This window comes from Monodelphis domestica, chromosome 1 (assembly GCF_027887165.1).
Source record: "Monodelphis domestica isolate mMonDom1 chromosome 1, mMonDom1.pri, whole genome shotgun sequence".
Classification (NCBI taxonomy): domain Eukaryota; kingdom Metazoa; phylum Chordata; class Mammalia; order Didelphimorphia; family Didelphidae; genus Monodelphis; species Monodelphis domestica.
In genome coordinates this window covers 161,560,384-161,585,567 of record NC_077227.1, presented here as the reverse complement: position 1 = coordinate 161,585,567, position 25,184 = coordinate 161,560,384, and the positions used below count along the sequence as shown (strand labels likewise).

The window sequence follows — 25,184 nt, the reverse complement described above, 5'->3', positions numbered from 1 at the left end:
AAAACAAAGCAGTGGGTGAAGCGGTCAACAAACATTTTTGAAATGTCACTATGTGCCAAGGACTGAACCACAAAAATGAAAAGTAAAAGAACAACAACAAAAAGCAACCTTGAGCCTTGTTTAATTATTAATGACTCATCTATGACCCACAGAAGAGAGAAGAAAATGTACTTGCCCTCCTTCTTTGCAAAGGGGGAGGACTCAGCGTGGGACATTGAATTCAGTATGGGACTCAGCTGATGTGTGCCTAAGATGTGCTAGATGTGCTGATATCATTGCACCTGGAGATGGGAGGTTCTGGGTTTAAATCTGACCTCAGACACTTCCTAGCTGGGTGACCCTGGGCGAGTCACTGAACCCCCATTGCCTAGCCCTTGTCACTCTTCTGTCTTAGAACTGATACTAAGACAGAAGGTAAGAGTTGTTTTTAATGTGCTGATCTCTTTTTTTTTTTTTTTGGTTCAAGGTCTCTGGGGAGAGTGGACTCACACGTAAAGTGTGAATAGACTGAAATACACACATGGGGACAGTGTGGGGCCAAGGAGGACTTCAACGTTTCTGAACCTAGGAACCTCCCCATCGAGTCACTCCTGGGGAAGGTATCGCCAGAGATGAGCCATTCCCCTCATTCATCATAGCCTACTCCTTGAAAGGCACAATGTCTCAGCAGATAAGTCAATCAAGTTGGTCACTCATTAGGACTAGTCCCATGCCAGACTCAGCAGCACCTTGTTCAATTAGTGATCACTGCTTCTGATGATTCATAGCTGAAAGAGCCGCTGATGGATGATCTTTGCTTGCAAGATCATAACCCGGTCAATTCCATTTCCAGATTTTCTTCTTTGATCAAGAGAAAACAAACAAGGGCAGTTAGGTGGCACAAGGATTGGAGTAGCAGAACTGGATTTAAATCTGACCACTATGAAGATTAAATTAACTCCCCTGCCCATTTTTAGACTTAATCACCAAAAGTATAAACACCCCATTCACACTTGACCCACATATGGGATAGTGGGTGACGAATCAGAATCAACTGACTGCCCAGGGCAGTCCTAAGCAAAGCTTTAGCTGTAATTGGTAGACCTAAAAGTGGAGGAAGGCACAGGAAGTGACACAAAGGAAGTGTCTTTAAAAAGGAGTTACAACTTCCTGTGAGGACTTCTTCTGGAGTTCTTTGTGCTTGGAACTTCTGACAGCTCTCATTCTTCAGAGTTCTGAGTTCATTGGAGACTAGTGAAGAATCTGCTGACTGGACCTGAGACCTTAGACTTGGTGAGACTGTCCTTGTCCCTTTGGACTGACACATGGTGAGTGAAAGAGCTGACTCCTTTCCTGGATTTTTTGAAGAGACTAGCCTCAGGAGAGACCTATCCTCTTGAGAGAGGCTTCCTGCATCCCCAGGTCCTGGGCTACAAAGGTCAAAGCCTCTCCAGCTAAGGACTAAACTCCCCTGCCTGTTTATATATATGAACATATGTATGTATATAATGTATTATATATCTATATAATAATATATAATATATGTATTAGAGTGCTGGGCCTGAAGTCAGGAAAGCATATCTTCCTGAGTTCAAATCTAGCTTCAGATATTTTCTAGCTGTGTGATCCTGGTCAAGACCCTTCACCCTGTTTACCTCTGTTTCCTCATCTGTCAAATGAATTGGAAAAAGAAATGACAAACCACTCCATTACCTTTGCTGAGAAAACCCCAAATGGTGTTGTGAAGTGTTAGACACAACTGAAAAATGACTGAACAATTATATATTTTATGTGTGTATATATATATATATATGCATGTATATGTCTGCCTATATATGTATATATATACACACATATATTTCCTACATTGTTATAATCCTGTACATGATTATAATTTCATATATTTACTTGTTTAATTTAAAAACATTCTCCTGGGGAAGGGCCCACAGGCATTAACAGCCCATGAAGGGGTCCGCATTAAGAAGGCCTCCCCTGGATCATGCTGCCTAGCAGCCCTCTCTCCACCAGAGAGGCAAAGGGCAGGACACCTTGGTCTGATACTTGCCCACTTCGGCCTGATTTGGGGCATGACCCAGCAGCTTCACAAGCTCCGAAGCCACTCCGGAATGCAATGGGTCAGAAACCAGACCTGGTGAAAGAGGGAGAAGACAGCGTATCCCAAGCTGGAGCTCCGGCCAGTCTGTGAAGTTGGTAAGATTACTTTCCCAGCATTCCCTTTCCTTCCCGAGGTATCATGTGACACAGACAAAAAGAAATAGAAGCCTGAGGCTGAGACCGATGACAGAAACCTGGAAGGATAGGGTCCTCCGAATATAGGACTTAACCTGGAAAGAAAAAGGTCTCTTTCCTGTAGTCCAACCTTCTCTTTTTTTACAGAAAAAAAGAAACTGAGGCACAGAAGGGAGAATGATTTGCCAGGGCCACATAGGAAGGAGCAGAGTCCGAGTCAGAATTTCTGCCGAGGACCAGTATCTTTTCATTTAATGTGTGAGCCCGGACCTACAGGATGAGCATGACTTGGATAAGCAAGGGGAGTAGGAGGGCATTCCGAATAAACAGAATATACTCTAATGAAGGCAGAGGGGTAGAAACAAGATGGCGGGCGCCCGAGGACCTTGATGAAGCCAGCTGGACTGGAAGCCAAGGGCTAACGGACAATGGCCAAGAAGCGTAGCATATGTCCCGCGTATGTTATTTGTGTGTGTGCGTACATGCTACAGAATATCCGAGTCCTTTGAAAGGACCCGAACAGCGTTCAGACGAGAAGCAATCACTTCTCACTCTCTCCCAGCCAGGGTTAACCAGCCCTGTTTGGTTTGTGGGGGGAGGGGAGGGAATTAATCAGTTTGTCCTGACCCTCTGCAGGAAACAGAATGCCTCAGGATGTCAACAGTTTCCAGGCAACAAAGGCAAAACAAATATACGGGTACCTCACCCTGGAAGATATTTCCTTTGTAAACAGAGCAGCAGTGGGAAGGGATGAGGTAAACAGGAGCAAATACCTTCTAGTGGGAAAGGGGAAGGAGTAACTAGATTCAGCTGCTACTATTTGCCAGAAGTTTACAAATACTAGCTTATTTCCACACACACACACAACTCATGATCTCCATTTTACAGGTGAGGAAACTGAGACAGACAGAGGTTAGGTGACTTGCCTAGGGTCACACATGGCTAGTAAGTATTTTGGCTAGCATTTGAACTCAGCTCTTCCTGATTCCAAGGCTCTATTTTCTGTGCCAACTACTTGCTGTACTAGATAATAATAATTGAGTGTGTGAAATCATTATAAAAGCTGTAGGATGCTCAAATGGATATATGAGATTATTATTAATGTTATTACTAATTATTTACTATTATTAAAGTTATTATTTGTGTGAATTACATTATGTAATGGAATGAACATTGAATTTAGGGTGAGAAGAAGGGTTGAATTTCTAGCTCTGTGACTTTAGATGAGTAGCATTCAGTGAAAAATCATAGCTCTCTGGCTGGAAAGGGTCTCAGAGGCTAGTGATTCCACCCTCTCCATTATACAGATGAGGAAACTGAGGCTTGGTGAACTTAAGTGCCTCATCCAACATCACATAGCTAGTAAGTATCAGAGTTAGCTAGGTGATTCAGGGCAAAAGGAGGACCTGAGTCCAAATCCAGCCTCAGACACTCACTGGCTGTGTAACCCTGAACAAGTCAGTCAGCCTTGGTTTCCTCATATGGAAAACATGGATAATAAGAACACCTACTTCACAGGGTTGTCGTGTGAGGACCAAATGAGATAACATCTGTAAAGTACTTTGTAATCCTTAACGTGCTATGAATGTGAGCTACTATTTTAGCAAGATCCAGAGAGCTGGGCTTGGTGTTAGGAAGACCCAAGTCATAATCAGCCCTCAGACACTTACAGGCTGGGAAACCTTGGATAAATCACTCATTCTTTCTGAGCCTCAGTTTCCTCATTTGTAAAATGAGGACAACAATAGCATCTGCCTCATGGTGTTAATGTGAGGATCAAATGCTAGAAGCCAGTCTGTAACACCACAGTCAATGTTCAACCCCTCTGAACCTGTTTCCTCATCTATAAAATTATGGAGGTGAATTGATGATCTCTAAGCATCCTCCCAGCTCTGAGAACTATTACATGAACCTAGAGATTCTGACTCCAAGTCCAGAACCCGCCTGATCTTTCCCTGGACCTAGGCACATGGTAGGTTCCAGAACAAAGTTGGCTGTGTCCTATCTGACCATTTTGCCCAGCACTGGTGATACCAGTCTCCTACAAGTCATGAGGAAGGAAGGAAGAAAGGAAGGGAGGGAGGGAGGGAGGAGGAAAAGAAGGGAAAGAGGAAGAGAGGGAATTGAATTAAGGAAAATATTTGAACCTGTACTGATGATAGAGGTTTGTCCAGTACAGTACTCTGTCTAGATGATAACAGGCTGTAGGCTGGTGTGGTAGGCCACACCTACAGATGTTGAAGGGTTTAACATAATCTGATTGCTTCTTGATCTTATAAACAGTAAATTGGTTTATTAACTACTTTCAATACAGGGAAGAGAAGAAGGGCCAGGGAATGGTTTCCCTAATCTATTTCCTCCATTTAGCCTCCCTCCAGTCTACAGATTTCTCACAAAATCCTATTCTTGTCTTCTTGTTCCCTTTCCTACACACTCTGTCTTGAAACCCCAAAACCCTATCTAGCTTCCTGACTATTGTCCCTCCAAACATCGATAGTGGATGAGTTTATAGTTCCTCAGGAATTGATAGGGCAAGGTAAATGATGGAGTCACCCTAGTGGGCCTGAGCCAAATAGTGCTACGGCTTCACTTCCAGACAGACAGGTCACTAGCCTCTTGGGCTTCTTTTTAGCTAGGATGAAATCTATTATGACACCAGATCACAGGAATTCAGTTGAAAGAAACAGTTGAAATCAGAGTGGACAGAATCTCTCTCTAAAAGACACGATGGTTGGGTGGATGATTCACAGAACAGGACAAATAGCTTCCAGGTCACCAACAGCAGGAAGTGCTCTCTCCAAACTCTTGAAGAGACAGGAACCCTTTCCCCTTAACTGCCTCTGTGAGTCTCATTTTATATGTTCCTTACACTCTGTGGAGTCTCTCCTGTTCAGTTCCATGTGTGAGCCAGCCCTTCTTCTGCACAGCCATGCATCAGACTTCTGCAAAAGATACTACCTGTCTTCTTTCTCTCTTACAGAAGGAAAGAAGGAAGGAGGAAGGAAGGAAGGAAGGAAGGAAGGAAGGAAGGAAGGAAGGAAGGAAGGAAGGAAGGAAGGAAGGAAGGAAGGAAGGAAGGAAGGAAGGAAGGAAGGAAGGAAGGAAGGAAGGAAGGAAGGAAAGAAAGAAGATGCTATGCTCCTTTCAACACATATCTCAGAGGGTAAATTGACAGTGAAAAAGTTATTTTAAATGAAACACCTACATTTAATAGAAAAATGCCAAGAGAACTCTAACCAATACTGAGCTCAAAGGTTGTTCTCAGGGCACTTTCCCCAGCTAAGAGCCAGAGTCTGATCCAGCTCAGACTGTCTCCTCATGTTTATTTTAACATTTCCCACTGAATGTTGATGGAGAATAAAGAATAAGTCAACCCAGATCCTCACAATAAATGCCAAGCTTTGTTAGCAGAGTAAACCATGTGCTTAGCTCTGTCTCAAAAGTATCTTTGCCAAGTAAACAGAATAGAGGCTGCACTTGAGAGTAAATAGAAAAGTCACTAGGACAGAGATTTCAGCTAGAATGTGGTTACACTTGGCAGAGAATAAGGAGTCTGTTTTCCTGAAGGTACAGGAGGAGGCATGATGCTGTTTCTAGAATTGGAGAATATTACAGCTGGAAGGGATCTAAAAAATCAAACAAGCTAAGTCTTTAATTTTACAGATGAGGTAATGGAGCTAAGAGAGGTGAAGAGACTTGCTGAAAGTCACACAGCAAATTAGTGGAATTAGAACCTTGATTTCTAAATATTTACTTCAGTTTTGTTTTCCCTACAATATGGCCCCCTTTCCCTACTTAAGGGTCACTTTTTTTTTTTAATAGGAAAGTGAAACATTTGACTCCTTCCAAAGAAAGACATGCAGCAATCTCATTTATTCTGTAGTGCTAAGAATGGACTTACCAAAAGATGAGGGGTTGGCTCTCAAGTTCAAGTTTTGACTATTATAGGACCTTAGAGGGAAAATGAAGAAGAAAAGAGAAGGAAATTGTCTAATTCTCTCTTCAAGTCCTTTGTGGTTTTTGCATTCTTCCTGTTGGATGAAATAAAGGCTATTCTGCTACTATGTATACTGATTATATGCATACATATGCATATTTACACATATATACACACACTGTTGTAAGGATATAGGATTAGCTCTTTGCTCAAAGCAGGAAATCCTACAAGGCAGAGAAGAGAATTCCAGAACTCTGAAAAGAGGCAGGCAGTTTCTGCCTGACAGTTTCTTCAGAGGAGGAGACCGTTAAGCTGCCAGGACCCTGGGACTTTCCTTCAATCAAATTCATCTTAAGGAAGTGGTAGAGAGAGTGGTTAACACTACACAAGTAGACTGTGTGTGTTAAACCATTACTCCCCTTCCTGATGCTGTGTGCTACTGCTGATTTCTACTGGGACTCTTGTCAGATCCAAGAGGACAACAGTCTGGGAGACTTCCTTTGGCCCGTGTTCCTGTACCTACAAGTCCTTCCATAATTTTAATATAGTAATTAAGGATTAATTAGTATAGTTTAGAAAGTAGACCTATAGGTAGAGAAATTATTAGTTAGTGGGGTTTAGTACTCTGACTTTGAAGGTAAGATTGGATCTTCCCAATTCCTTTCCCTTCCTTCCCTTAGCTTAAATAAACAGTTATATTTATTTATCTATGTGCCTATTCTATATACATATTTCAGCTGTCAAGTTCAGTAGGTCGAATCTACAGAAATTGGCCCAGGTCAGAGTAGTTAGAAGGGTCTGTAGGCCAACCAGTTGGAGTACCTTGGAACATTCGCACCTGGTTGCTATCCAAGGTTCTGAAACATAGAATACTGACTCAGATTGACACTAGGGGGGATTTAAAATTTAAAGAGACTGTTTTGTCAAACCTGGGGTTTCTACCTCCAAACTAAATCATCTGGGGATCACCAAATCCCTCTTTGCTACAAGTTTGGGGACTTCTAGATTCCATGTTGACAGTTTAAAGGGGGGGAAAAGCACATGTGCCAGGGGAAATTTTTTATTTTTCTTTTCTTTTCTGTTTCTGTTCTCTTGGTTATTACTATTAGTACTCAAGATGGATACTAACAACAAGTATTCTATCCAGTATAACACATTAATATATACATACAGCATAATGGCAGGAGACATGATAATGCTATTTTCCTCTTTTTCTATGATTGTTTCCTGTACATCCCTTATGGGATTTTCACATTATTTCCCAAATTTGTGTTACATGATGTTGGGTTATAAGTGGATGGAACCAATTCTGTCTCTAACAATCAGAACCATTTGTGCCTATGTACCTCTAATGAGCTTATGTTTGTTGGTGTTATATAAATGCAGAAACCTGTTTTTTGGAATTGTTAACAAAATAAGAGCAATTGTACAATGGCTGACTAGAGATTCAGAAATGAAACAAATGCTAATGAAAGAAAAAATTGAAGTTATGGAGCAATGTATGAAGAATGGAATGAAACAAAATAACGGTGTTAAACATGGTTTACAGGAAAATGTTATGGTGTATAATTGAAAATCTGTTACCCTAAAAAAGAACTACAGTTCCCAGGAAGCCCACTGACTTCCTGTCATTACATACTTCCTGTAAATAGGGGATATTAGACAGGGACATGGAAGGTCCCACCTCTTTACTTTCTGTCCCAAGCTTGGTGGTGGTAAGGCAGGTGTTTGAATTGGCTGATCAGCCATGGGCACATGATCTTTATTTTGCATCTTCTTTATTCCTTGATTTATAATGATCTCTAATAAACCACATAATATATAATATTTTTATTATTAGAGATATAATTTTAGATTTTACAGTGGATAAGGAAGTTAATGAAGTAAATGTTAAAAAATAAACTAGATTAGAAAAAGAGAATGCAGAATTAAATAAGACCCAAGCTAATTTGTTTCCTCTCAGAGATATGCCAATTGTTACTCAGGATGAAGTATTTAAAATTAAGACCCATAAACTATTTACTCCTGAAGACCTAGAAACATTCAAGCATGTAACTCCTCACTTTTTTGACAATCCAAATAAAGTCATAAAAGAATAACAGAGGGCAATTAAAATCTTTGACCCAGACTATTCTGATTTTTTCTTGTTAATGGAGGAATTGCTCATTGAAAATATAAAACAAAAACAGGATGAAACACCAACTAGTTTCCTTACAGAAGCAGCCAAATTAAATTTAGGACTCGATGTGATGGCAGAAGATACCATTGCCCACATCAAAATATTGTTTAAGAATAACTGTCCCATGATAAATACATGTATATCTACATATATGTACACATATGTACATATGTAGGTAGTCATATTTTGCTTGAGTGTTCAAGTTCACAGGAGTTAAGGGCCCTTCCTTGTCCTCAGTAGAGACATAAACAAAAACAATATTCTGATGCTTCTAGAGGAGACGTTGGGTGATTTGTGTAAAGTCCCCAAATGGAACCCACTCCCCATAAACCAAGGCCTTGGTGCTCTGAGTTTGCCCAGATTACATCAGTATTCTTTCTCCCAGGAATATTTGCATTTTTAAAGAACTACAGGAAGAGGATGACCTTTAATCCAAAGGAATGAACGATTAATAGCAGACTTTTAGGACTCAGTAGGGTAGACGTTTGGGGCAGGGAGCCTTCCCATTGCACCTCTCACGCACTCACTCTCCCTATGTATTACCTGCCTTATCTATATTTTGCATTCAAAAGAATATAATTGAGTGTAAGGCTCATCTTATTCTGTCTTTGAATGTCCAGTGCTCATCACAGTGAGTAGCACACAAATAGGTAATTAATAGCTGCTTGTTGGATCCATGTCCAAAATGGACAAGTGTCCAATACTGTCCTTGTTGCCTCTGGATGTCAAAACCAATAAACCAAGCTACATTTGTTCTCTTAATATCTACCACCTTTGAAAATTAATTTCTCCATGACTTTATTAATAATAGTTGAGGGGGGCAGCTGGGTATCTCAGTGGATTGAGAGCCAGGCCTAGAGACAGGAGGTCCTAGGTTCAAATTTGGCCTCAGACACTTCTTGGCTGTGTGACCCTGGGCAAGTCACTTGACCCCCATTGCCTAGTCCTTACCACTCTTCTGCCTTGGAACCAATACACAGTATTGACTCCAAGATGGAAGGGAAGGGTTTTTAAATAATAATTAGGGAGCACATAGGTGGCTCAGTGGAAAGAGAGTAGGGCTTGGAGATGAAAGGTCCCAGGTTCAAATCTGGCCTCAGACTCTTCCTAGCTGTGTTACCTTAGGCAAGTCATTTAACCCCCATTGCCTAGCTCTTACTTCTCCAATGCCTTACAACTGATATCAATTCTAGGACAGAAGGTAAGGATGTACTAATAATATATTAATATGAATTAATATCACAATTATAGGAGCAATAATGGTTATCACTATAAATATTAAATACCATGTTAACCAAATAAAAAACTAATCTTAAAATCACATAATACCACAAAATTAATAATAACCACATTTACATAACACTTTAAGCTTTGCAAAGCACTTAATATGCTTTCTCATTTAATCCTATGAGTTGTGCTATTCTTATCCCCATTTTACAGATGAAGAAACTGAGGCAGAGGAAGGTCACAGCCCTAGCCCACCTAAGTAAGTGCCTGAGGCTGAGTTTGTGCCCAGGACTTCTTACCTTGAAGTCAAGCACTATCCAGTATACCATCTAGCTGAATTCAGAAGTCCCTGTGAGAAACTCAGTGTGTTTCAACATTTTGGCCAGAAAAAAACTACATTGGCCAATTGTGCTAGCCTCTTTAAACCTCTTATAGAACAAAGAAATCCAGTTCCAATCTGATGGTAAATAAACTCCAAGTACTTGGGGGGGGGACGGAATTTTTCATACATCCTGCTTAATTTTTGTTTTAAATATAAAATACTTGAGGGTTTAAGGAGAAAAAGTCAATTGTGCAAAGTGCATTACATGAGAGATGGGAGCAAGTCAAACGGCTTCTCTCTCCACTTGCCCGTGGAAGCTGTGAGTGTGCAAACATGTCTTTTTCTCCTGGTTGCTGCTCCTGGGTCGGTGCCTAGCACAGCTCTAACTCCGGTGCCAGGAAGGGCTCTAGCTCCTCTGGGGAGGCGGCAGAGATTTTCTCTTGTTGAGCTCAGAAGGCTCGACCTACTATAGCCTGGGGGGGGGGGGGTGAACCCCACAGCTAGGAAGGGTCTGAGGCTGGACTGGAACTCGGGACACTCGGGACCGGCAGCCCCCCAGTTGCCCCTCAAGCGGTGCTGCCATTCCGGCTATTCTCTAGAGAACCTTGTGCTCTCCTGGGCACGCTCCCACCTTCTCTCTCCAAAACTCCGTGCCTTCCTTCCCCGACCCCATGCCGCCCCGTCTCCCATTCCCTGCTTTCCTTTTGGTTCCTACGTGGGTTCCCACGAGGGTGTAAGACCTTTGACGGCCCAGAGTGCCTGGTCTGCCTGGGTTTGTATTCTCGGCACTTCTCAGTGCCTCAGAAATGGTGTCGTCATCAGAATTGAGGAGACCGTCTTTGTGATGATCCAAGGCACGAATCTCTGCTGAAACATGGCCAATGGGTCTCCCCCATCCCCGTCTCCAGCCCCTCCCTAAAGGCCTCGGGTGAAAGGGACCCTCCTGCCTCCCAAAGCCGCCCATTCTACTTCGGGACCGTTCTGATCTCTCTTCGCTCCCCTTGCTCTTCTCTCAGTACCCACCATTATTGTCCTTGTTCAGTCATTTTCAGCCGTCTGATTTTTGGTGACCCCTTTTTGGGGGTTTCTTAACAAAGACACTGGAGCGGCTTTGCCGCCGTTTCCTTCAGCTCATTTGATCGATGAGAAAACTGGGGCAAATAGGGTCGAGTGACTTGCCCAGCGTCCCACAGCTAATAAGTAACTGAGGTCGGATTTGAACTCAGGTCCTCAGGACTCCACGTCCTGCACTCTTTCCTTTACCATAACTATTGACACCTTGCTACTTCTTAAGCAATACTTCATACTTCCTTGCCAACTGGGAGAATCACGATCTCGGAAGGTAGACACGTACCGGGGACACTTCCTTCATCCTCCCGCCACCTACCCCATCTCTCCAAAGCCCTCTAGAGCACACTACATTCCCTCCTTGGTTGTTTCCCGACCCCGGGAGGAACTCCCCATGCCAGGAAAGCCGACCCAGCTAGACAGCCAGTGCCGGGCTGACCATTCCAAAGATCGGCCACAGGAGGGCAGCACTAAGCCAGAATAGACCCTAATTCTTTGATATAAAACTTCGTACGCCGGAGATTGGGGTTTCTCAGTTCCCTGGAGACGCCCTTTCCGCGGCGCACACAGAGTCTTGGATTTAGCCAAGCTTCTGGGACCGTTGATCCGAGGCCGTCCTGACCAAGACGCCTGCAGCATCCAGTGAGGAAGGGCGGAAAGTGCACTGGCTCTGGAGGGAGGTCAGCTGACCTGTGTAGACCTCTCCCGGGACCCTGAACACCCGCATGACGGGTCAAAAAACCCTAACCTTCGGGATCCTTTTTCCGAAAAACGGGGGGAGGGGCATGAAACCAGATGGCATTTAAATTCATTACAGTTCTAGATAAATGATCTCCGACAAGGGGGCATCCAACGTCCCCTCAAAACTTCAGATGAAGGAAGGGAAGTTCAATACTCCTGAAGGTATTAGGTAACGTCCCTGGATTTTTTATTTATTTTATTTATTTTTTAGCTCTTACCTTCCATTTTGGAATCAATACAGTGTGTTGGTACACCGGAAGTGTGGGAGGTCATATTCGACCCCTGAACCTCTCATCTCTAGGCCTGTCCCGTGGAGCCCCTTTGGCAGTCTAATAAAGCCTCTGAACCCCTTCTCAAACTCATGTTTTTATATGTATAAAATAAAATACACAGGATGATAAAGGAAACAAGTTATAATGAAACTGTTCAAAAGACATATAAAATCAAGTTGATGGACCTCAGTTTAAGAATATCTGCTCTGATTGTTAGGAAGTTTTCCCTGACTGGGGCTTAAATTTACCTCTCTGGAATTCCCCCTCTGTTCCTAGCAGCAAGAAGTTCCAATAAATTTCCCAAAACTATAAATGGGCTAAGAAATTTATATTATGAAATTTCCTCCCTATTAAATATTTAAAATTTTCAAAAATAAAGCCCTCTTCCCTGGTAGAAATTCTTTATTGCTAGTCTAATGCTCTGGTAGTTCATCATGGTGATTTTCTTTCATGATTGAATACTTTTTAAAAGGTTTTTAAAACCTTTTAGCATATCTTATACTTGGAGGGGAACTTGTAAGGAAGCTTTTTAGCTTGTGTTAAGACTTATCTTTTTTAAATTTTTTATCATAGAGTTATAGAGATGGAATTCAAAGGCTGACTTCATCAGACCTTAAGGGTTTTGGTTACATGTTTTTTTCAAATCCTGAATTTAACAAATATCAAACAAAATTATCATTTACATATGCATAGTTAAGCTATATAATAATACATAAAACCATGAATTTCTATGCTATGTATAATTGATTTTCTTTTCTGTAGGAGTCCAGGCATTTACTAATCTTGATAATATTTTAGGGGTGCTCAAAAAGCTGACTCATGATATTTCTTAAGAGTGGTCTTTGTAACCTAGAGTTAAGTTGAACCTTAACTTTGCCAAATTCTTAGCCCTTCCCTGAGGCTAAGCTCCAGAAGACCGGCCAGTTATCAGTCTTCTTGTTTTGCCAATAACAATCAATTAACATATGTATCAAACAATGCCTTTGGCCATTGGAACTCCAGATTTGGGAGTTAGCTTTAGGATCGGGCAGTTTGTGTCTTGATTACCTCATAATGTTAATTTATCAGGCCACTTGTCTAATTATCATTTTCCCTTCCCTATATTGTTGTAACCTCAATCAAAACTTGAGTACGTCTGCTATGGGTTAAGCTTATTTCCACCAGAGCTAATTCTTGCTTATCTGTCTGACTACGTCATGTCACGTCATGAACTTTCTTAGTCTTTGTGTCTTTCTTCTCCCCTTATACTCTTCCTCCCTTAGACTTTTACCCAGCACCCATTTTTCACTCCGTCCCTGGTTTCCCTTTCTGAGTGTTTTATCCACTAGGAACTTTTGTGAAGCTGCTGGACAACTTCATTTTTAGTATATAATAAATCCAAAATGTCTCTTTCAAATCTTTCTTGCTTATCTGTGTTTCTCTGAACTTCCTTCTATTTATTTTGGCTCACTTTTTTAAGGGCACCAGTGACCTTATCTTTTTATGTTTTGACAATCATATTGTTGATCCTCTCCCCTCAATTCTTCTTACAAACTGACCAAAAAACCCCCAAACAAATGAACCCATAACTCATGTAATAAATGTGCACTCAAGCAAAACAAATACATATATTGATGGTGTTTAAAAATCTACAACTCATTCTGCACCTTGAGGTGACTCAGTGGATTGAGAGCCAGGCTCAGAGGTGGAAAGTCTTGGGTTCAAATGTGACCTCAAACACTTCCTAGCTGTGTGACCTTAGGTAAGTCATTGCCTACCCCTTACCACTCTTCTGCTTTGGGACCAATACTTGATTTTGATTCTAAGAGAGAAGGGTTTAAAAAAAATTTTTTTTTTTAATTTAGGCTTTTGGCTTTTAGTTGAGAGTTTTGCTGTGTTGTTTTTCTGGGTTTTTAGTTACACACTCAATTCATTGATCTGCTCTTTCTCTCTTTTAGTAAGAATATTTATCTATTTAAATTTTCCCCTGAAGACTGCATTATTTACACTCAAGATTTTTTTGGTATTATTGGCTCCTAATCTTTTTTTTGCTAAAATTGTTTCTATGCATTGTTTCCATGATACTTTTTTGACCTATCAAATATTTAGGATTAAATTACCATCCAATTAATTTTAATCATTTCTTCCAAGGTTTTTAAATCTACATAATTGTTATTTGGGGATGATCAGAAAAGGCTGTATTAGATATTCCAGCTCCTTTGAATTTGAGGTTTTTATGCCCTAAAACAGTCAATTTTTGTAAAGATGCACCTTTGCAATGTATCAGTGAGAGATATGTGGGTATGTATGTATGTAATTTCTTTCTATTCCCATTCAATTACTGCTGCTCTAACTTTCCCAAAATCCTATTCAGGTCCTAGCTTCTTTGCTTGGCCACTTATAGGATCATAGAGCTAGAGTTGGAAGGACCCTCAGAACCCAACTAATCCGATCCCATAATTTTACAGAGAAGAAAAAATGGAGACCCAGGGAGATGAAGCGAATTGCCTGAGCTCACATGGGTAGTAAATTTCTGGGCAATAGTTGAATCCAGATCCCCTGATTCTAGAGGCAAGCCTCTACATCCCATTTGCCTTTTCCCCCTTCTCTTGGTTGTAACATATTCTGGGTGTCCACAGGCACTTCCAAACCTAAAGACTTTGCATATTTGTTCTAAGGAAGGAGGGTAAGAGAAGTGGTGAGTTAGAGAGCATGAGACTAGAGACACAGAACTGGAGCTCTCCTCCAGGGAGTGGGTTTTCAACAGAGCTAGGACTAGGCAGTAACTCGTTACACCCCGGGGGGGAGTTTTCCTAGGTCAGACAACACTCTTCTGGCCTGGAAGTCTGGTTTCTGAATCCCTAAGAGCTTCTTAAAGGAAAAAAAAAAGAGTTGCCGGTCATTTCTAATTATTTCTCAGTGACAGAAGAATACAGCAATGATATAAAAAGATGGATAGATGGGGCAGACTTTTTTTTTTTAAGCATCTTGGTTGGCTACGGAAGGTCGCTATGGAGTGGTGAACACCGCCTCCCAGTGGCTACTCATGCGCAGTACAATGATAGGGTTTCCCTCTAGGCACGCGGGTCTCGAACCTCAGGCGGCACCCGCCCCGCCCTTTCCGCCCGGAGCTGGATGCTGATTGGCCGAGGGGCTCCGCTTGGTCCTAGGAATCCGCGGCGCTCCCCACCCCGGCGACGCTCCTGCGCAAGCGCCGCGCTGCTTAGCTCCGCCTCGCTGCCGTTTGCCTGTGAGGTACTTGCTCCTTCCCAGGAAGCTAAAGCCGGTTTGGGGTGAGGTTGAGGCTCATTTCACCCGGCGGCGAGTGCGCATCCAGGCAGCCCCGGAAATGGCCTCCGTCTCCGAGCTCGCCTGTATCTACTCGGCCCTCATCCTGCACGACGATGAGGTCACGGTCACGGTGAGCCGAGGGGCTGGGTCTGACCGGCCCCACGGGGAAGAGCGGCGGGCCCCAGGGCGCCCTGCCCCATTCCGGCGCTCTGGGAGCAAAGCACAGTGAGGTTCTGGATTCAAATCCAGATTCTTACCCTCCCTCCTTACACTCATGCCCTTTCTTTGACTCGGCGACCCCCAAGCCCCGGGATCTGGCCTTGCTTGGGGCTCTCGTGCCTGCAGCGTGACGCAGAACGTATAAGTTCTGAGCCAGGAAGCCATAGGTAAAGGGAGGGGTGGGGGTCAGGGGACCAGAAAAGTCGCCTCCCAGCCCCGACTTGTGCCCTCTGAATGCATTTTAGCTCGTTCTGCCTAGCCTCCTTCAAGTACAAGAGCTGCGAGGGAAGGTGATAATGTGTCATAACAGCAGTACAAACATTTATATAACTGTTATGTGCCAGGTACTTTACCCATATTCGCGTTTGAGCTGGGTAAGAAGGTGCTGTTACTATCATCACCCCTATTTTACGGATGATTAACCTGAGGTAGGAAGAGGTTGATTTGCCCAGGTTCAGAGCTACTAAGTGTCTGAGGTCATATTTGAGTTCTTTTTCTACTGCATCACTTAAAATTCCAGGTAGGCCACAAGTTCCTAGTTGGAAGGGAACTCGAAGGTCAACTCTGGTAAATTATGACCGACTCCGCCCTTCCCTCCTTCATTACCAGATAAGGAAACAAGTGCCAGACTGCTAAATGGTGGGGACCTGGGAGTCAAGGAACACCTAAATTCAGATTGCAGTGTGAGCCCAGGCTGCCCCTTTAACATCTCACCTATTCTTTCACAGGAATTGTTGGGAGGACCAAATGAGAACCTATATATAAAGCACTTTTTAAGAGCTAGCCATTTATTGTTAAAAATTAAATAGGCAGCTTGCTAGGTGAACTGTATAGAAAAGGCAGGATCTGGGAGTCAAAGACCAGAGTTCAAATCTAACTTCTGACATGTATGAACTTAGGCAAATCATGTAACCTGCTTGCCTCAATTTCTTCAACTGTAAAATGCACCTACCTAGCAAGATTGTGATGCAAGTCAAATGTTTGTAAAGGGCCTGGCATTTGCAGATAATAAAAATATTAGTTGTCAGGGATTATTGGAGGCAAAATTGGAACTTGGGTTCTTTGTCTCCAGCTCTTAACAGTCCCAGCACATATTGACCTCACTGGCAATTTAACAAATGCTCATTAAGATTTTGAGTGCTTTTGCCAATCCTTTTGAAATGCTGTATATACGTGTTACTATTTTACAGAATCTTGGAACTTGGTTAATCTATCACAAAATGGTATAGTATCTAATAGTGGATGTTCTGAAAGTATATATGCCACATTATCAGCAAAGTTAAGTAGCATTTTATTGCTTTATTACAGGAGGATAAAATCAATGCCCTCATTAAAGCAGCAGGTGTATATGTTGAACCTTTCTGGCCTGGTCTCTTTGCAAAGGTAAGGCAACCTTACTCTAGTAGATTATATGAAAAACAAAAACAAATGTCTCTCACTACTCCACAATGCTCTATAGTACAGTATATGTTGAGGATTTTCTATGGCTCTAAATGCTCTGGAGAAAAAAAGTGGTTTCCCTTTCTAAGGTAGCTTATTTTCATTATTCCACTCATCTTCTCTTTACTGATTCTAGAATATCACAGAACCTCTCCTTGATTGTTTAGTCCATAAATTTTAAAAGCTGACCTAATAAATAGTCCTTGAAATATAAAGATTAGTGGAACAGCCAATTACTTAATTGCTCTTCTTTGTGTATTGTAGGCACTGGCCAACATTGACATAGGAAGTCTCATCTGCAACATAGGAGTTGGTGGAGCTGCCCCAGCAGCTGGTGCTGCTCCTGCTGGGGGTGCTACCCCTGCTGCTAGTGCTGCCCCTGGTAAGAACTGTTTCTTTGATCTTTGAACTAGATGTTTTCACCACATATTAAGTAGCTGATGGCTTTGTTGAGAATCAATCTGAAGGGATGCACAGGTCAAGGTCAGGTCACTGCTGACTGAGTGCATTAAATTAGATATGTGTGAAGCAAAGGATACTATAGTTTCACTGCATGCCAAAATACCTGGAAATTTAGAACTCTGCTTTCTTGCACTATGTTTCAAGTGGTGTTTAATTCAAATATTCATACATGCATCTGATTATCTTATCCTTTTTTCAGCTGAAGAGAAGAAAGAAGAAGTTAAGAAAGAAGAATCAGAGGAATCAGATGATGACATGGGCTTTGGCCTTTTTGACTAACTTTCTTGTGACAGCAAATAAATAATTGAACCTTGCTTTGGTTGCTGATAGTTCTTAATAAGTCACTCCAATCTCATAGCAGTATAGGACACGCAGAAAAGACGAGGAGCCTCACAAACCTTTTTTAACCACTTTTGACCACCTTCAGCCCTCAATATTAACTTAGAAGCCTCAATCATAGTTCTCACTCTAATCCAAGGTCAGAAAAAGCACAGAATTTTAGGATTGGAAAGATGAGCTTAGTCAAATCAGTTTAGAAATCCTCATGTTAAGAATTTTGAATGAAATCAAAGGCAAAAGAAGCCAGTTTAAAAGAATGAATAAAAAAACTTCAAAGGGTCTAATTCTAGCAGGTTTTTTAACTTCTCAACCTGCTACTCTAAAATCTTCATTGGTTACCTATTGCTTTTAAGAATAAAAGAAAATCACTGCCCAAATTCCCCATAGTCTGGCTCCCATCTACTTTTCAGACTTTAAATATTGCTTTTCTCCACACTGCAGCCAATGTGACCTCCCAACTATGTCCTGGTGCATTCTATCATGTCTCTGCTTTGGCCATTTTCCTTCATGCCTAGAAATGTATTTTCCTTTCCTTACCTACCCCTTAGGAATTTCCCAGCTTCAAGGGTCACACCAGGTGCTAACCCAGGGATGAGAGATCTTGCCAGCCTGGATTTTTAGTGCTTTCTTCCTCCTGAAATTATACTTCTCTGCCTGCTCATTATATCGCCAAACCCAAGAAAATACAAGCTCCTAATTCTCCAAACCACCAATGGGAAGAAACCTGAATTTCTTGAGGACCAAAGTCAAAATAAAAGCAGAGAATATAAAATGGGTAACACTTCTGAAGCAGATTTAGAAATGAAAGGGGCCCTCAAGAGATCAATCCTCACACTGGTAATCAAACAAAATTTGAAAAAGAAACACTATATTTTCTAACTTTTCCTAATGCTTTATAGCTGCCAAGAGCTTTCTGCCCAGCTCATCAAAAGTTATGCCCAGTCCTCACCTAGAGTAGGTAGAAAATATTTTTGTTTGCAAGGCCTTGGATGAGATGAACTGAAATTAGTATTGTTACTATACAGGAGTTGCTCATGGGCTACCTTATCTCAGTTACAAAAGATAAAGAGCAAATTCAATTTCAGTCACACCTGAATCTATGAACAGTATCTTTCCATCATACATTAAACTATTATACTACCAATTCTCTAGTACAAAAAAAAAGGTAACAATTACTTAAATAATCATAAATACTTACAGCAATATAACTGCTGAAACCAAGGTCAATCTAAGCTGGAGTCATGAGCACCTAATACAATCTTTCATGAATATAACCAATGTGTGAATATTTCCTCATCAGTTCTCTACACAAATGAAAACAATCTCTGAAAAAGAATCCAAGTATAAAGAACTGGAAGACAAAATTTATAATGACCCTGAACTAAGATACTTACAATCCTAATCAGCAAATGGCTTTGGGGAAGCCTGCAACATGCACAAAGATGTCCCATAAGAAAACTAAGATCTCTTTAAAAGGCTTCAAGACCTGGTAACTCAGCTCAGCCTTTGAAACAGAATTTCAATAGGTATGAAAATAACAGGAATGTGATGGTACACACAAATGAGAGAGCATAAAACATGAGCAATGGCTGCTATCTCAAGATTGTGGATAATCATATTATACTGAAGAGCTTATATTTTATTCCAGGCCTAAGAGGAAGGTACAGTTTTTGAGCAGGGAACTCGGTAAAACAGTATCTATTTGAGAATTAATTCTTCAAATGAGAAATTTTATGGGAGGTTTGAGAGTATCACAATGTACTGCAGAACAATTCATGTATAAAATACACAGTAAAAGCAAAGAAAATTTCTTTGCTCTGAAGTAAATGGAAATAAGTATTCCAGTACCCTGGTAATAACTTTATTACTCAACCCCAACACCAAACCCTAGTATGTAACTGAGCAAAAGCTTTGGCAATAACTGAAAATTATATTCAAGTTCATTATAGTTGTCACTTTAACTATGGAAAAGCAGATGAAATTGTTTTTTACCACTGAAAGCTTTTTGAGCTTAAGATAATCCATCCATGACTATATGATAACAGTTCTTTCTAGCTACATGTAGTCTAGTTTTCCTAGGATCAGGGAATGAGGAAAGCTGCCACAATTAGCATAAAAGTTAACAAGCTTAATAGTCGTCAGAATACTAAGAAGAAAAGTCAAACAGCCATATGCACATCATAGGTAATGCCAGCAAATATTTACATAGGGCCTTTTAGTAAAGCACTTTACATTAACTCAGTTGATCCCCACAATCCTGTGAGACTCAAATTACTGTTACTGCAAGGATGGATAATGAGGTTTAACTGAATCAAGGTCACATAGCAAGTAAATTTCTGAGTAAAGATTTGAACTCAGGTGCTCCTTTCCATGTCTAATCTGTCTAGAACCACCTCAATGCCAGAGAAGCAATTCTTGGGGAAAATGGTGGTCTTATCTTTGCTTGCTACAAGCAAGTCACCCTAAATGAAGCAAGGAACCTGAAGGGACAGGAAAAGGCACATACCAGTAAAGTCAAAATACTTCCCCAATATCCTAGTGGAAGCAGTTTTAAGCCCCTATGCTCAGAAAAGCAGTTACTAATAACCCAGAAAATCAAGATCTTAGCCAAGTCATTGTCAATGTTCAATCAGAACTATCAATTCTTTTATCAATGGAAATGAAACTTTAAAAGGTGCACTATAATTTTCATTGCTATTACTATGTTAAAAGGGTCATTTTAATCACCAGCACTTAACAGTGTTATCACTGAGATGTGATAACAGTGATATCACTGAGATATACATGAGATGACTTGTGAGATCATTGCTGAGACTACCTAAAAATTAGCAAAACTACCATTTTTAGTTGAATCAAGCTTTTTATTCAATGTTACAAAAAATATTTAGTCAAACAGACCAAAGCCCATATCATCATCAGATTCCTCCGATTCTTCTTTTTTTGCTTCCTCTTTCTTCTTCTCCTCAGCTATAAAGGGACAAGAATAAAAATTAGTCATTTTAATTTCTGAATACTGATTTATAGCCCTAGATACAAAACAAATTTCAGCTATCCAAAGCATAACTTCAAAAAGAAAGCCTACTGTAGCAATGTTGAATTATAAGAATGCTTGTTCTATATTTCTCTTGTTATATGCGTGCCCATTTGCTGCTAAAATACCAAAGTTTTCTACCAAAGTAGAAAATTTTAGGGAAGACACATTCCATAAAGATTAATAGTCAAATAACAAAAGTATTTCCTCTGGGATAAATAAAGTAAATGCCTATTGAACTGATTCTCAATTTGCCTGAGAACATGATCTAAACTAGGTTTAAAAAGACAACTTACCAGGGGCAGCTGTGCTAGCAGGGGCAGCACCTCCAGCAGGGGCAGCACCACCAGCTGCTGGGGCAGGGCCACCAACTCCTACATTGCAGATGAGACTGCCAATGTTTACATTGTTTAAGGCCTGAAATTAAAATCCCATTATCAGTCAAATATAATTCAGTTAAGGTTTTACCTCTTTCAAATTTCACCTAAACTCAAAACAAGTTATAATCCCAAACCAAATCCAGTTATAATCAACAGTCTATGTTAGTTAGGAATGGTAAATGATCTATCTTATTTGATGATAATCCATATAATGAAAACTATTGTTTTGAATCCCAAGTCAGATGCACAAGTTGTTTATAAGCTTTAATATTCCTCTCACTATTTTAGATGTCATCTAGTCCAACTTCCCCCCCACACCAGAGGATACACTAAAGCTCAAATATTTTGACTCACCCAAACACATTAAAAGCAGCACCTAGGATTTAAATACAGGTTTCTCAAATTCCAAATTTAATACTCTTCCATTTGTACAATTTTTGGTGTTTTGGTACCCCTACTACAAAATCAGTACTGCAGGTCATTTCATCCCTATTATCCAGATGAGTTAGCTGAAGCTTTAAGACATCCTTGTGACTTGCACACAAATAGTACAGATGGTAAAGAGTTCAACTCTGTCTTACAGCACCAAGTCCAGTACACTTTTCGGATACTGCTTTGTGCAAATGACTTTTTTCAGTGTTCCTCATATAACCCATCCACCCACAGCTGTCTTACCTTTGCAAATAATCCAGGCCAGAATGGTTCAACATTTACACCTGCTGCTTTAATGAGAGCATTAATTTTATCCTCCTGAAACACATTAATAAAATGCGATTAAATTCAAATCCTTATAGTGACCAACACACAGACTAGAAAGAAGCCATAAATAGGAACTAGGCTTAAAACCCCAGCTTGCTAAATAGGACTATCTCTACACTTTTATTCAGGGAAAATAAAATAATCTTTAAAAATGCAGATCATGCATCTTCTATCTAAAATGAATCAAGGGGGATTCTTACTTCTACCTACCCAGGTCAACTCACAAGGTATGGTAACATCTCATTACTCTTAAAGAGAAAACTGCAACATGCAACACTGTTGCCCACTCTCCTGGATAGTTATCTAATTTGGGTTTTCATAACATTCTTTTCCTGGTTCATTTCTTATCTAGCTGCACTACTTTGGGACTGCCCTAACTTTTCCACTATATCCCCAAGAGCTCATTAGGGAAACTTATTTTAAGTGTAGAAACAATAAAGGAGTGAGCTTAGCTCTGAACCTCATTCCTCTCCAACTCCCAACTACTTTAGGACTTTTCACCTACCCCCAAAAATTCATTATTGGGTAAACTCATCACCTTGCAGATCCCATCTCAGCCAGTTCCTCTGATTACAGGGTGGAGTCATGAATTTCCAAAACGCTCTTTAGAGGGCAGTTCAGATGACCTTTCTAAACTGAGGGCCCCTCACTCTGAATTATTTTATTCTCCTCTACATCTACCACTCTTCAGCCTCCTTGTGTAAGCTTCTCCATTAGACTGTAAACTCCTGAAGGGCAGGTAGAATCTGTCTTTTGGGGGCATGTTTTCTCAGGTATTGGCACAGGGTACATAGAAAGGCACTTAATGTTTAGTTAGTCTCTTGCTGGCTTATCATTGAAATCACATTGCAAGAGCTCACCTCTTTCAGCCCCATCTCAAGCTAGTTTCTCAAGTCTTACTTTTAAACTTTAATAACTTCAGAAGTATAAACACGACAAAATTGTCAAAATATCATTTTAAAGTTCAATGACTAAATTTACAGTTTTGGGTATTTCGAATTGAAATGATAGGCAAGTCCTCTTACTTTACCACCTAACTCATTTGATCTCCATTGAACTTTTTTTTTGTGAGGTACATCAAAACCTATCAAGTTTGCAGGTCTGTTCTTTGAACGAGTTGGACAGGATTACAAATCCTTTCAGTAGCAGGGCAGCAGCTGATTAAAAGTTTTTACTGACCGAAAATTGCCTACGGAGCACAATGTAAGGTACGCTAAATTTGAATTTAAAAAATACTATTTTCAAATGTTAAAATAATTAACCTTTAAAATATTTATTTTTGCGCTTGTAGCATTCAAACTTATTTCTTAAATTTAAAACCGCGTCAGACTTTTGAGATACCAACATCTATACTGAAATTTCAATCTGTCTACTCCCCCCCTAGACTTAATTCCCAAATTACTTGATTTCAAACTGGATGTCTTGGAAACACTTCCAACTTTACAGGCCAAAAAATCCTTTCCTCTCGTATTTATCATCTTTCTGATTTCTGTAACCTCTGCATTGTCTCCAACTCATTTTCCCAACTATACATCTCTGACCAGTTTCCAAATCTGGCCATTTCTACCCCCACAAAATTTATCCCGTTCTCTCTGCTTCTCTATTCTTGCCACAGTCCAGGATCATCTTATAAGTGCAAAGCAAAAAATGCTACACAAAATAACTTAGTTTGTATTAGTTATGGTGTTGCTACTACTAAAATGGGAGGGGACTGGAAACCCTTTTAAAAAGTTGGGTCCGTGACCCATAATTATTAACCTAGGCCTGCCGATAAATCAATTGACAAACATAGCCCAGACCAGCCGACAGAATCTCCGGTTGGCGAGCAAAGTGGGAACATTCGCCAGCCACGTGGAGAAAAGGCTCCCCCTCCCCCAATGCCAGGAGACCGGAAACAAGAACAGGCCGCGTGCTTGAGCTCCGGCTTGTCCTGTCCATCAGGTCGCGCCTGCAAGAGCCGCCCCTTCACCAAGGTCACTCTATCCACGGTCTGAGCCTCCCAAAACCCTCCTTCGAGAATCCATAATAAGGCATAACAAGCCAGCGGCCCGAGAATGGGAGCGCCTGCCTAAAAGATCACACCACAACCGCCATTCACGCCCAACACTCACCGTAACTGTAACCTCATCATCGTGAAGGATGAGAGCGGAGTAGATGCAAGCGAGCTCGGAGACTGCCATTTCAGAAGCTGGGCAAAGAGAGACTTGTTTGTAGCGGTGCTAGTCGCCAGCTGAAGTGAGGGTTCACCCCAACGCGGCCTTAGCTTCCGAAGAAGAACCAAGCACCTTACAAAGACCTGAAGAGAAAGGCCCTAAGGCCCGCACGGCGCCTTATATTGTAGCTGCTGAGCCAATCATAGTGTGCGCCAAACGGAAGTAGATGGGTGGAGCTTTTGAGCCATTCCGCGGGGGACCTTTCACTTCCTGCTTGCGTTCTGCGCATGCAAGAAGCAGTTTGCTCGCTAGGAAAAATTTACGAAAAGGTATTTTGGTTCCTGTTTTTGGCGTGTCCTTGGAATTCGTGCAGGAAATTCTTTGACCTGAGAGGGGGCAACAGTTCAGGATCGGCTGTTTTATGACGGAATACTGTAACATACCAGCCAATGCAAAGTAAACCGAATTACATTACCAAACCCATCATTATCCAGCAATCTGGGAGCAATCCACACGTAACGCACACCACGTTACCTAAATGCTTCCTGGGGCTCCCACAACCACCCAGGTCCTGATGCCTAGGCCAATAACTGAATCAATATCCCGTGACGCCTACTCGATGTCCCCTGTGTGGAACACAGGCCATTCTCTGCTTCTCTGAAACCCTCTGTGTTCAACATCACCGTCACATCCCAAATTACCTAATGTGTGTACAGAGACATATTATAGACGTGATATATATATACACACACACACACATATATTATATATGTGCTTACAGATGTACCTCCGTTAGATTATAAGCTCCTTTAAGGGCAGTTTCATTTTCACAGCAAAGGGTGTGGAAAAAGGACTGAATCTGGAGTCTGAGACAATGTACAAGTTCAATAATTTGATTTCTAAATGACCTTAGGCAATTCAAATTGTTCAGGTTTGTTTCCTTAGTTATAAAATGGGTTTACACTAGATAACCGGATTTTCTTTCCAATTCTACAGCTGCAATCATTTGATGTGAACACGGATATCTGTGAGAATGTAAACTCAAGGGCAGGGAATCTATATACCCAGTACCTAGGCAAGCTGACACTTTGACTGTGATTTGTGATTTTATCCACATAGGGTACATCCCATAAGGAAACTTCCTCTAAAATGTAGA

At 41.1% G+C, this 25,184-nt stretch overlaps 2 protein-coding genes across 2 annotated transcripts; one reads left to right on the top strand and one right to left on the bottom strand.

Moving 5' to 3' along the window:
• The first annotated feature begins 15,117 nt into the window (after nucleotides 1-15,117).
• LOC100019315 (60S acidic ribosomal protein P1) lies at nucleotides 15,118-17,680 on the top strand. Its single transcript, XM_001367696.4, has 4 exons — nucleotides 15,118-15,375; nucleotides 16,773-16,847; nucleotides 17,169-17,286; nucleotides 17,566-17,680. The coding sequence occupies exons 1-4, from the start codon at nucleotides 15,304-15,306 to the stop codon at nucleotides 17,643-17,645; spliced, it is 345 nt and encodes a 114-aa protein (XP_001367733.1). The 5' UTR covers nucleotides 15,118-15,303; the 3' UTR covers nucleotides 17,646-17,680.
• Nucleotides 17,681-20,545: 2,865 nt separating this feature from the next.
• On the bottom strand, nucleotides 20,546-24,545 carry LOC100026382 (60S acidic ribosomal protein P1). Its single transcript, XM_001376976.5, has 4 exons — nucleotides 23,987-24,545; nucleotides 21,792-21,866; nucleotides 21,033-21,153; nucleotides 20,546-20,672 (listed from the first exon to the last, which is right to left on the bottom strand). The coding sequence occupies exons 1-4, from the start codon at nucleotides 24,053-24,055 to the stop codon at nucleotides 20,590-20,592; spliced, it is 348 nt and encodes a 115-aa protein (XP_001377013.1). The 5' UTR covers nucleotides 24,056-24,545; the 3' UTR covers nucleotides 20,546-20,589.
• Nucleotides 24,546-25,184: the final 639 nt, after the last annotated feature.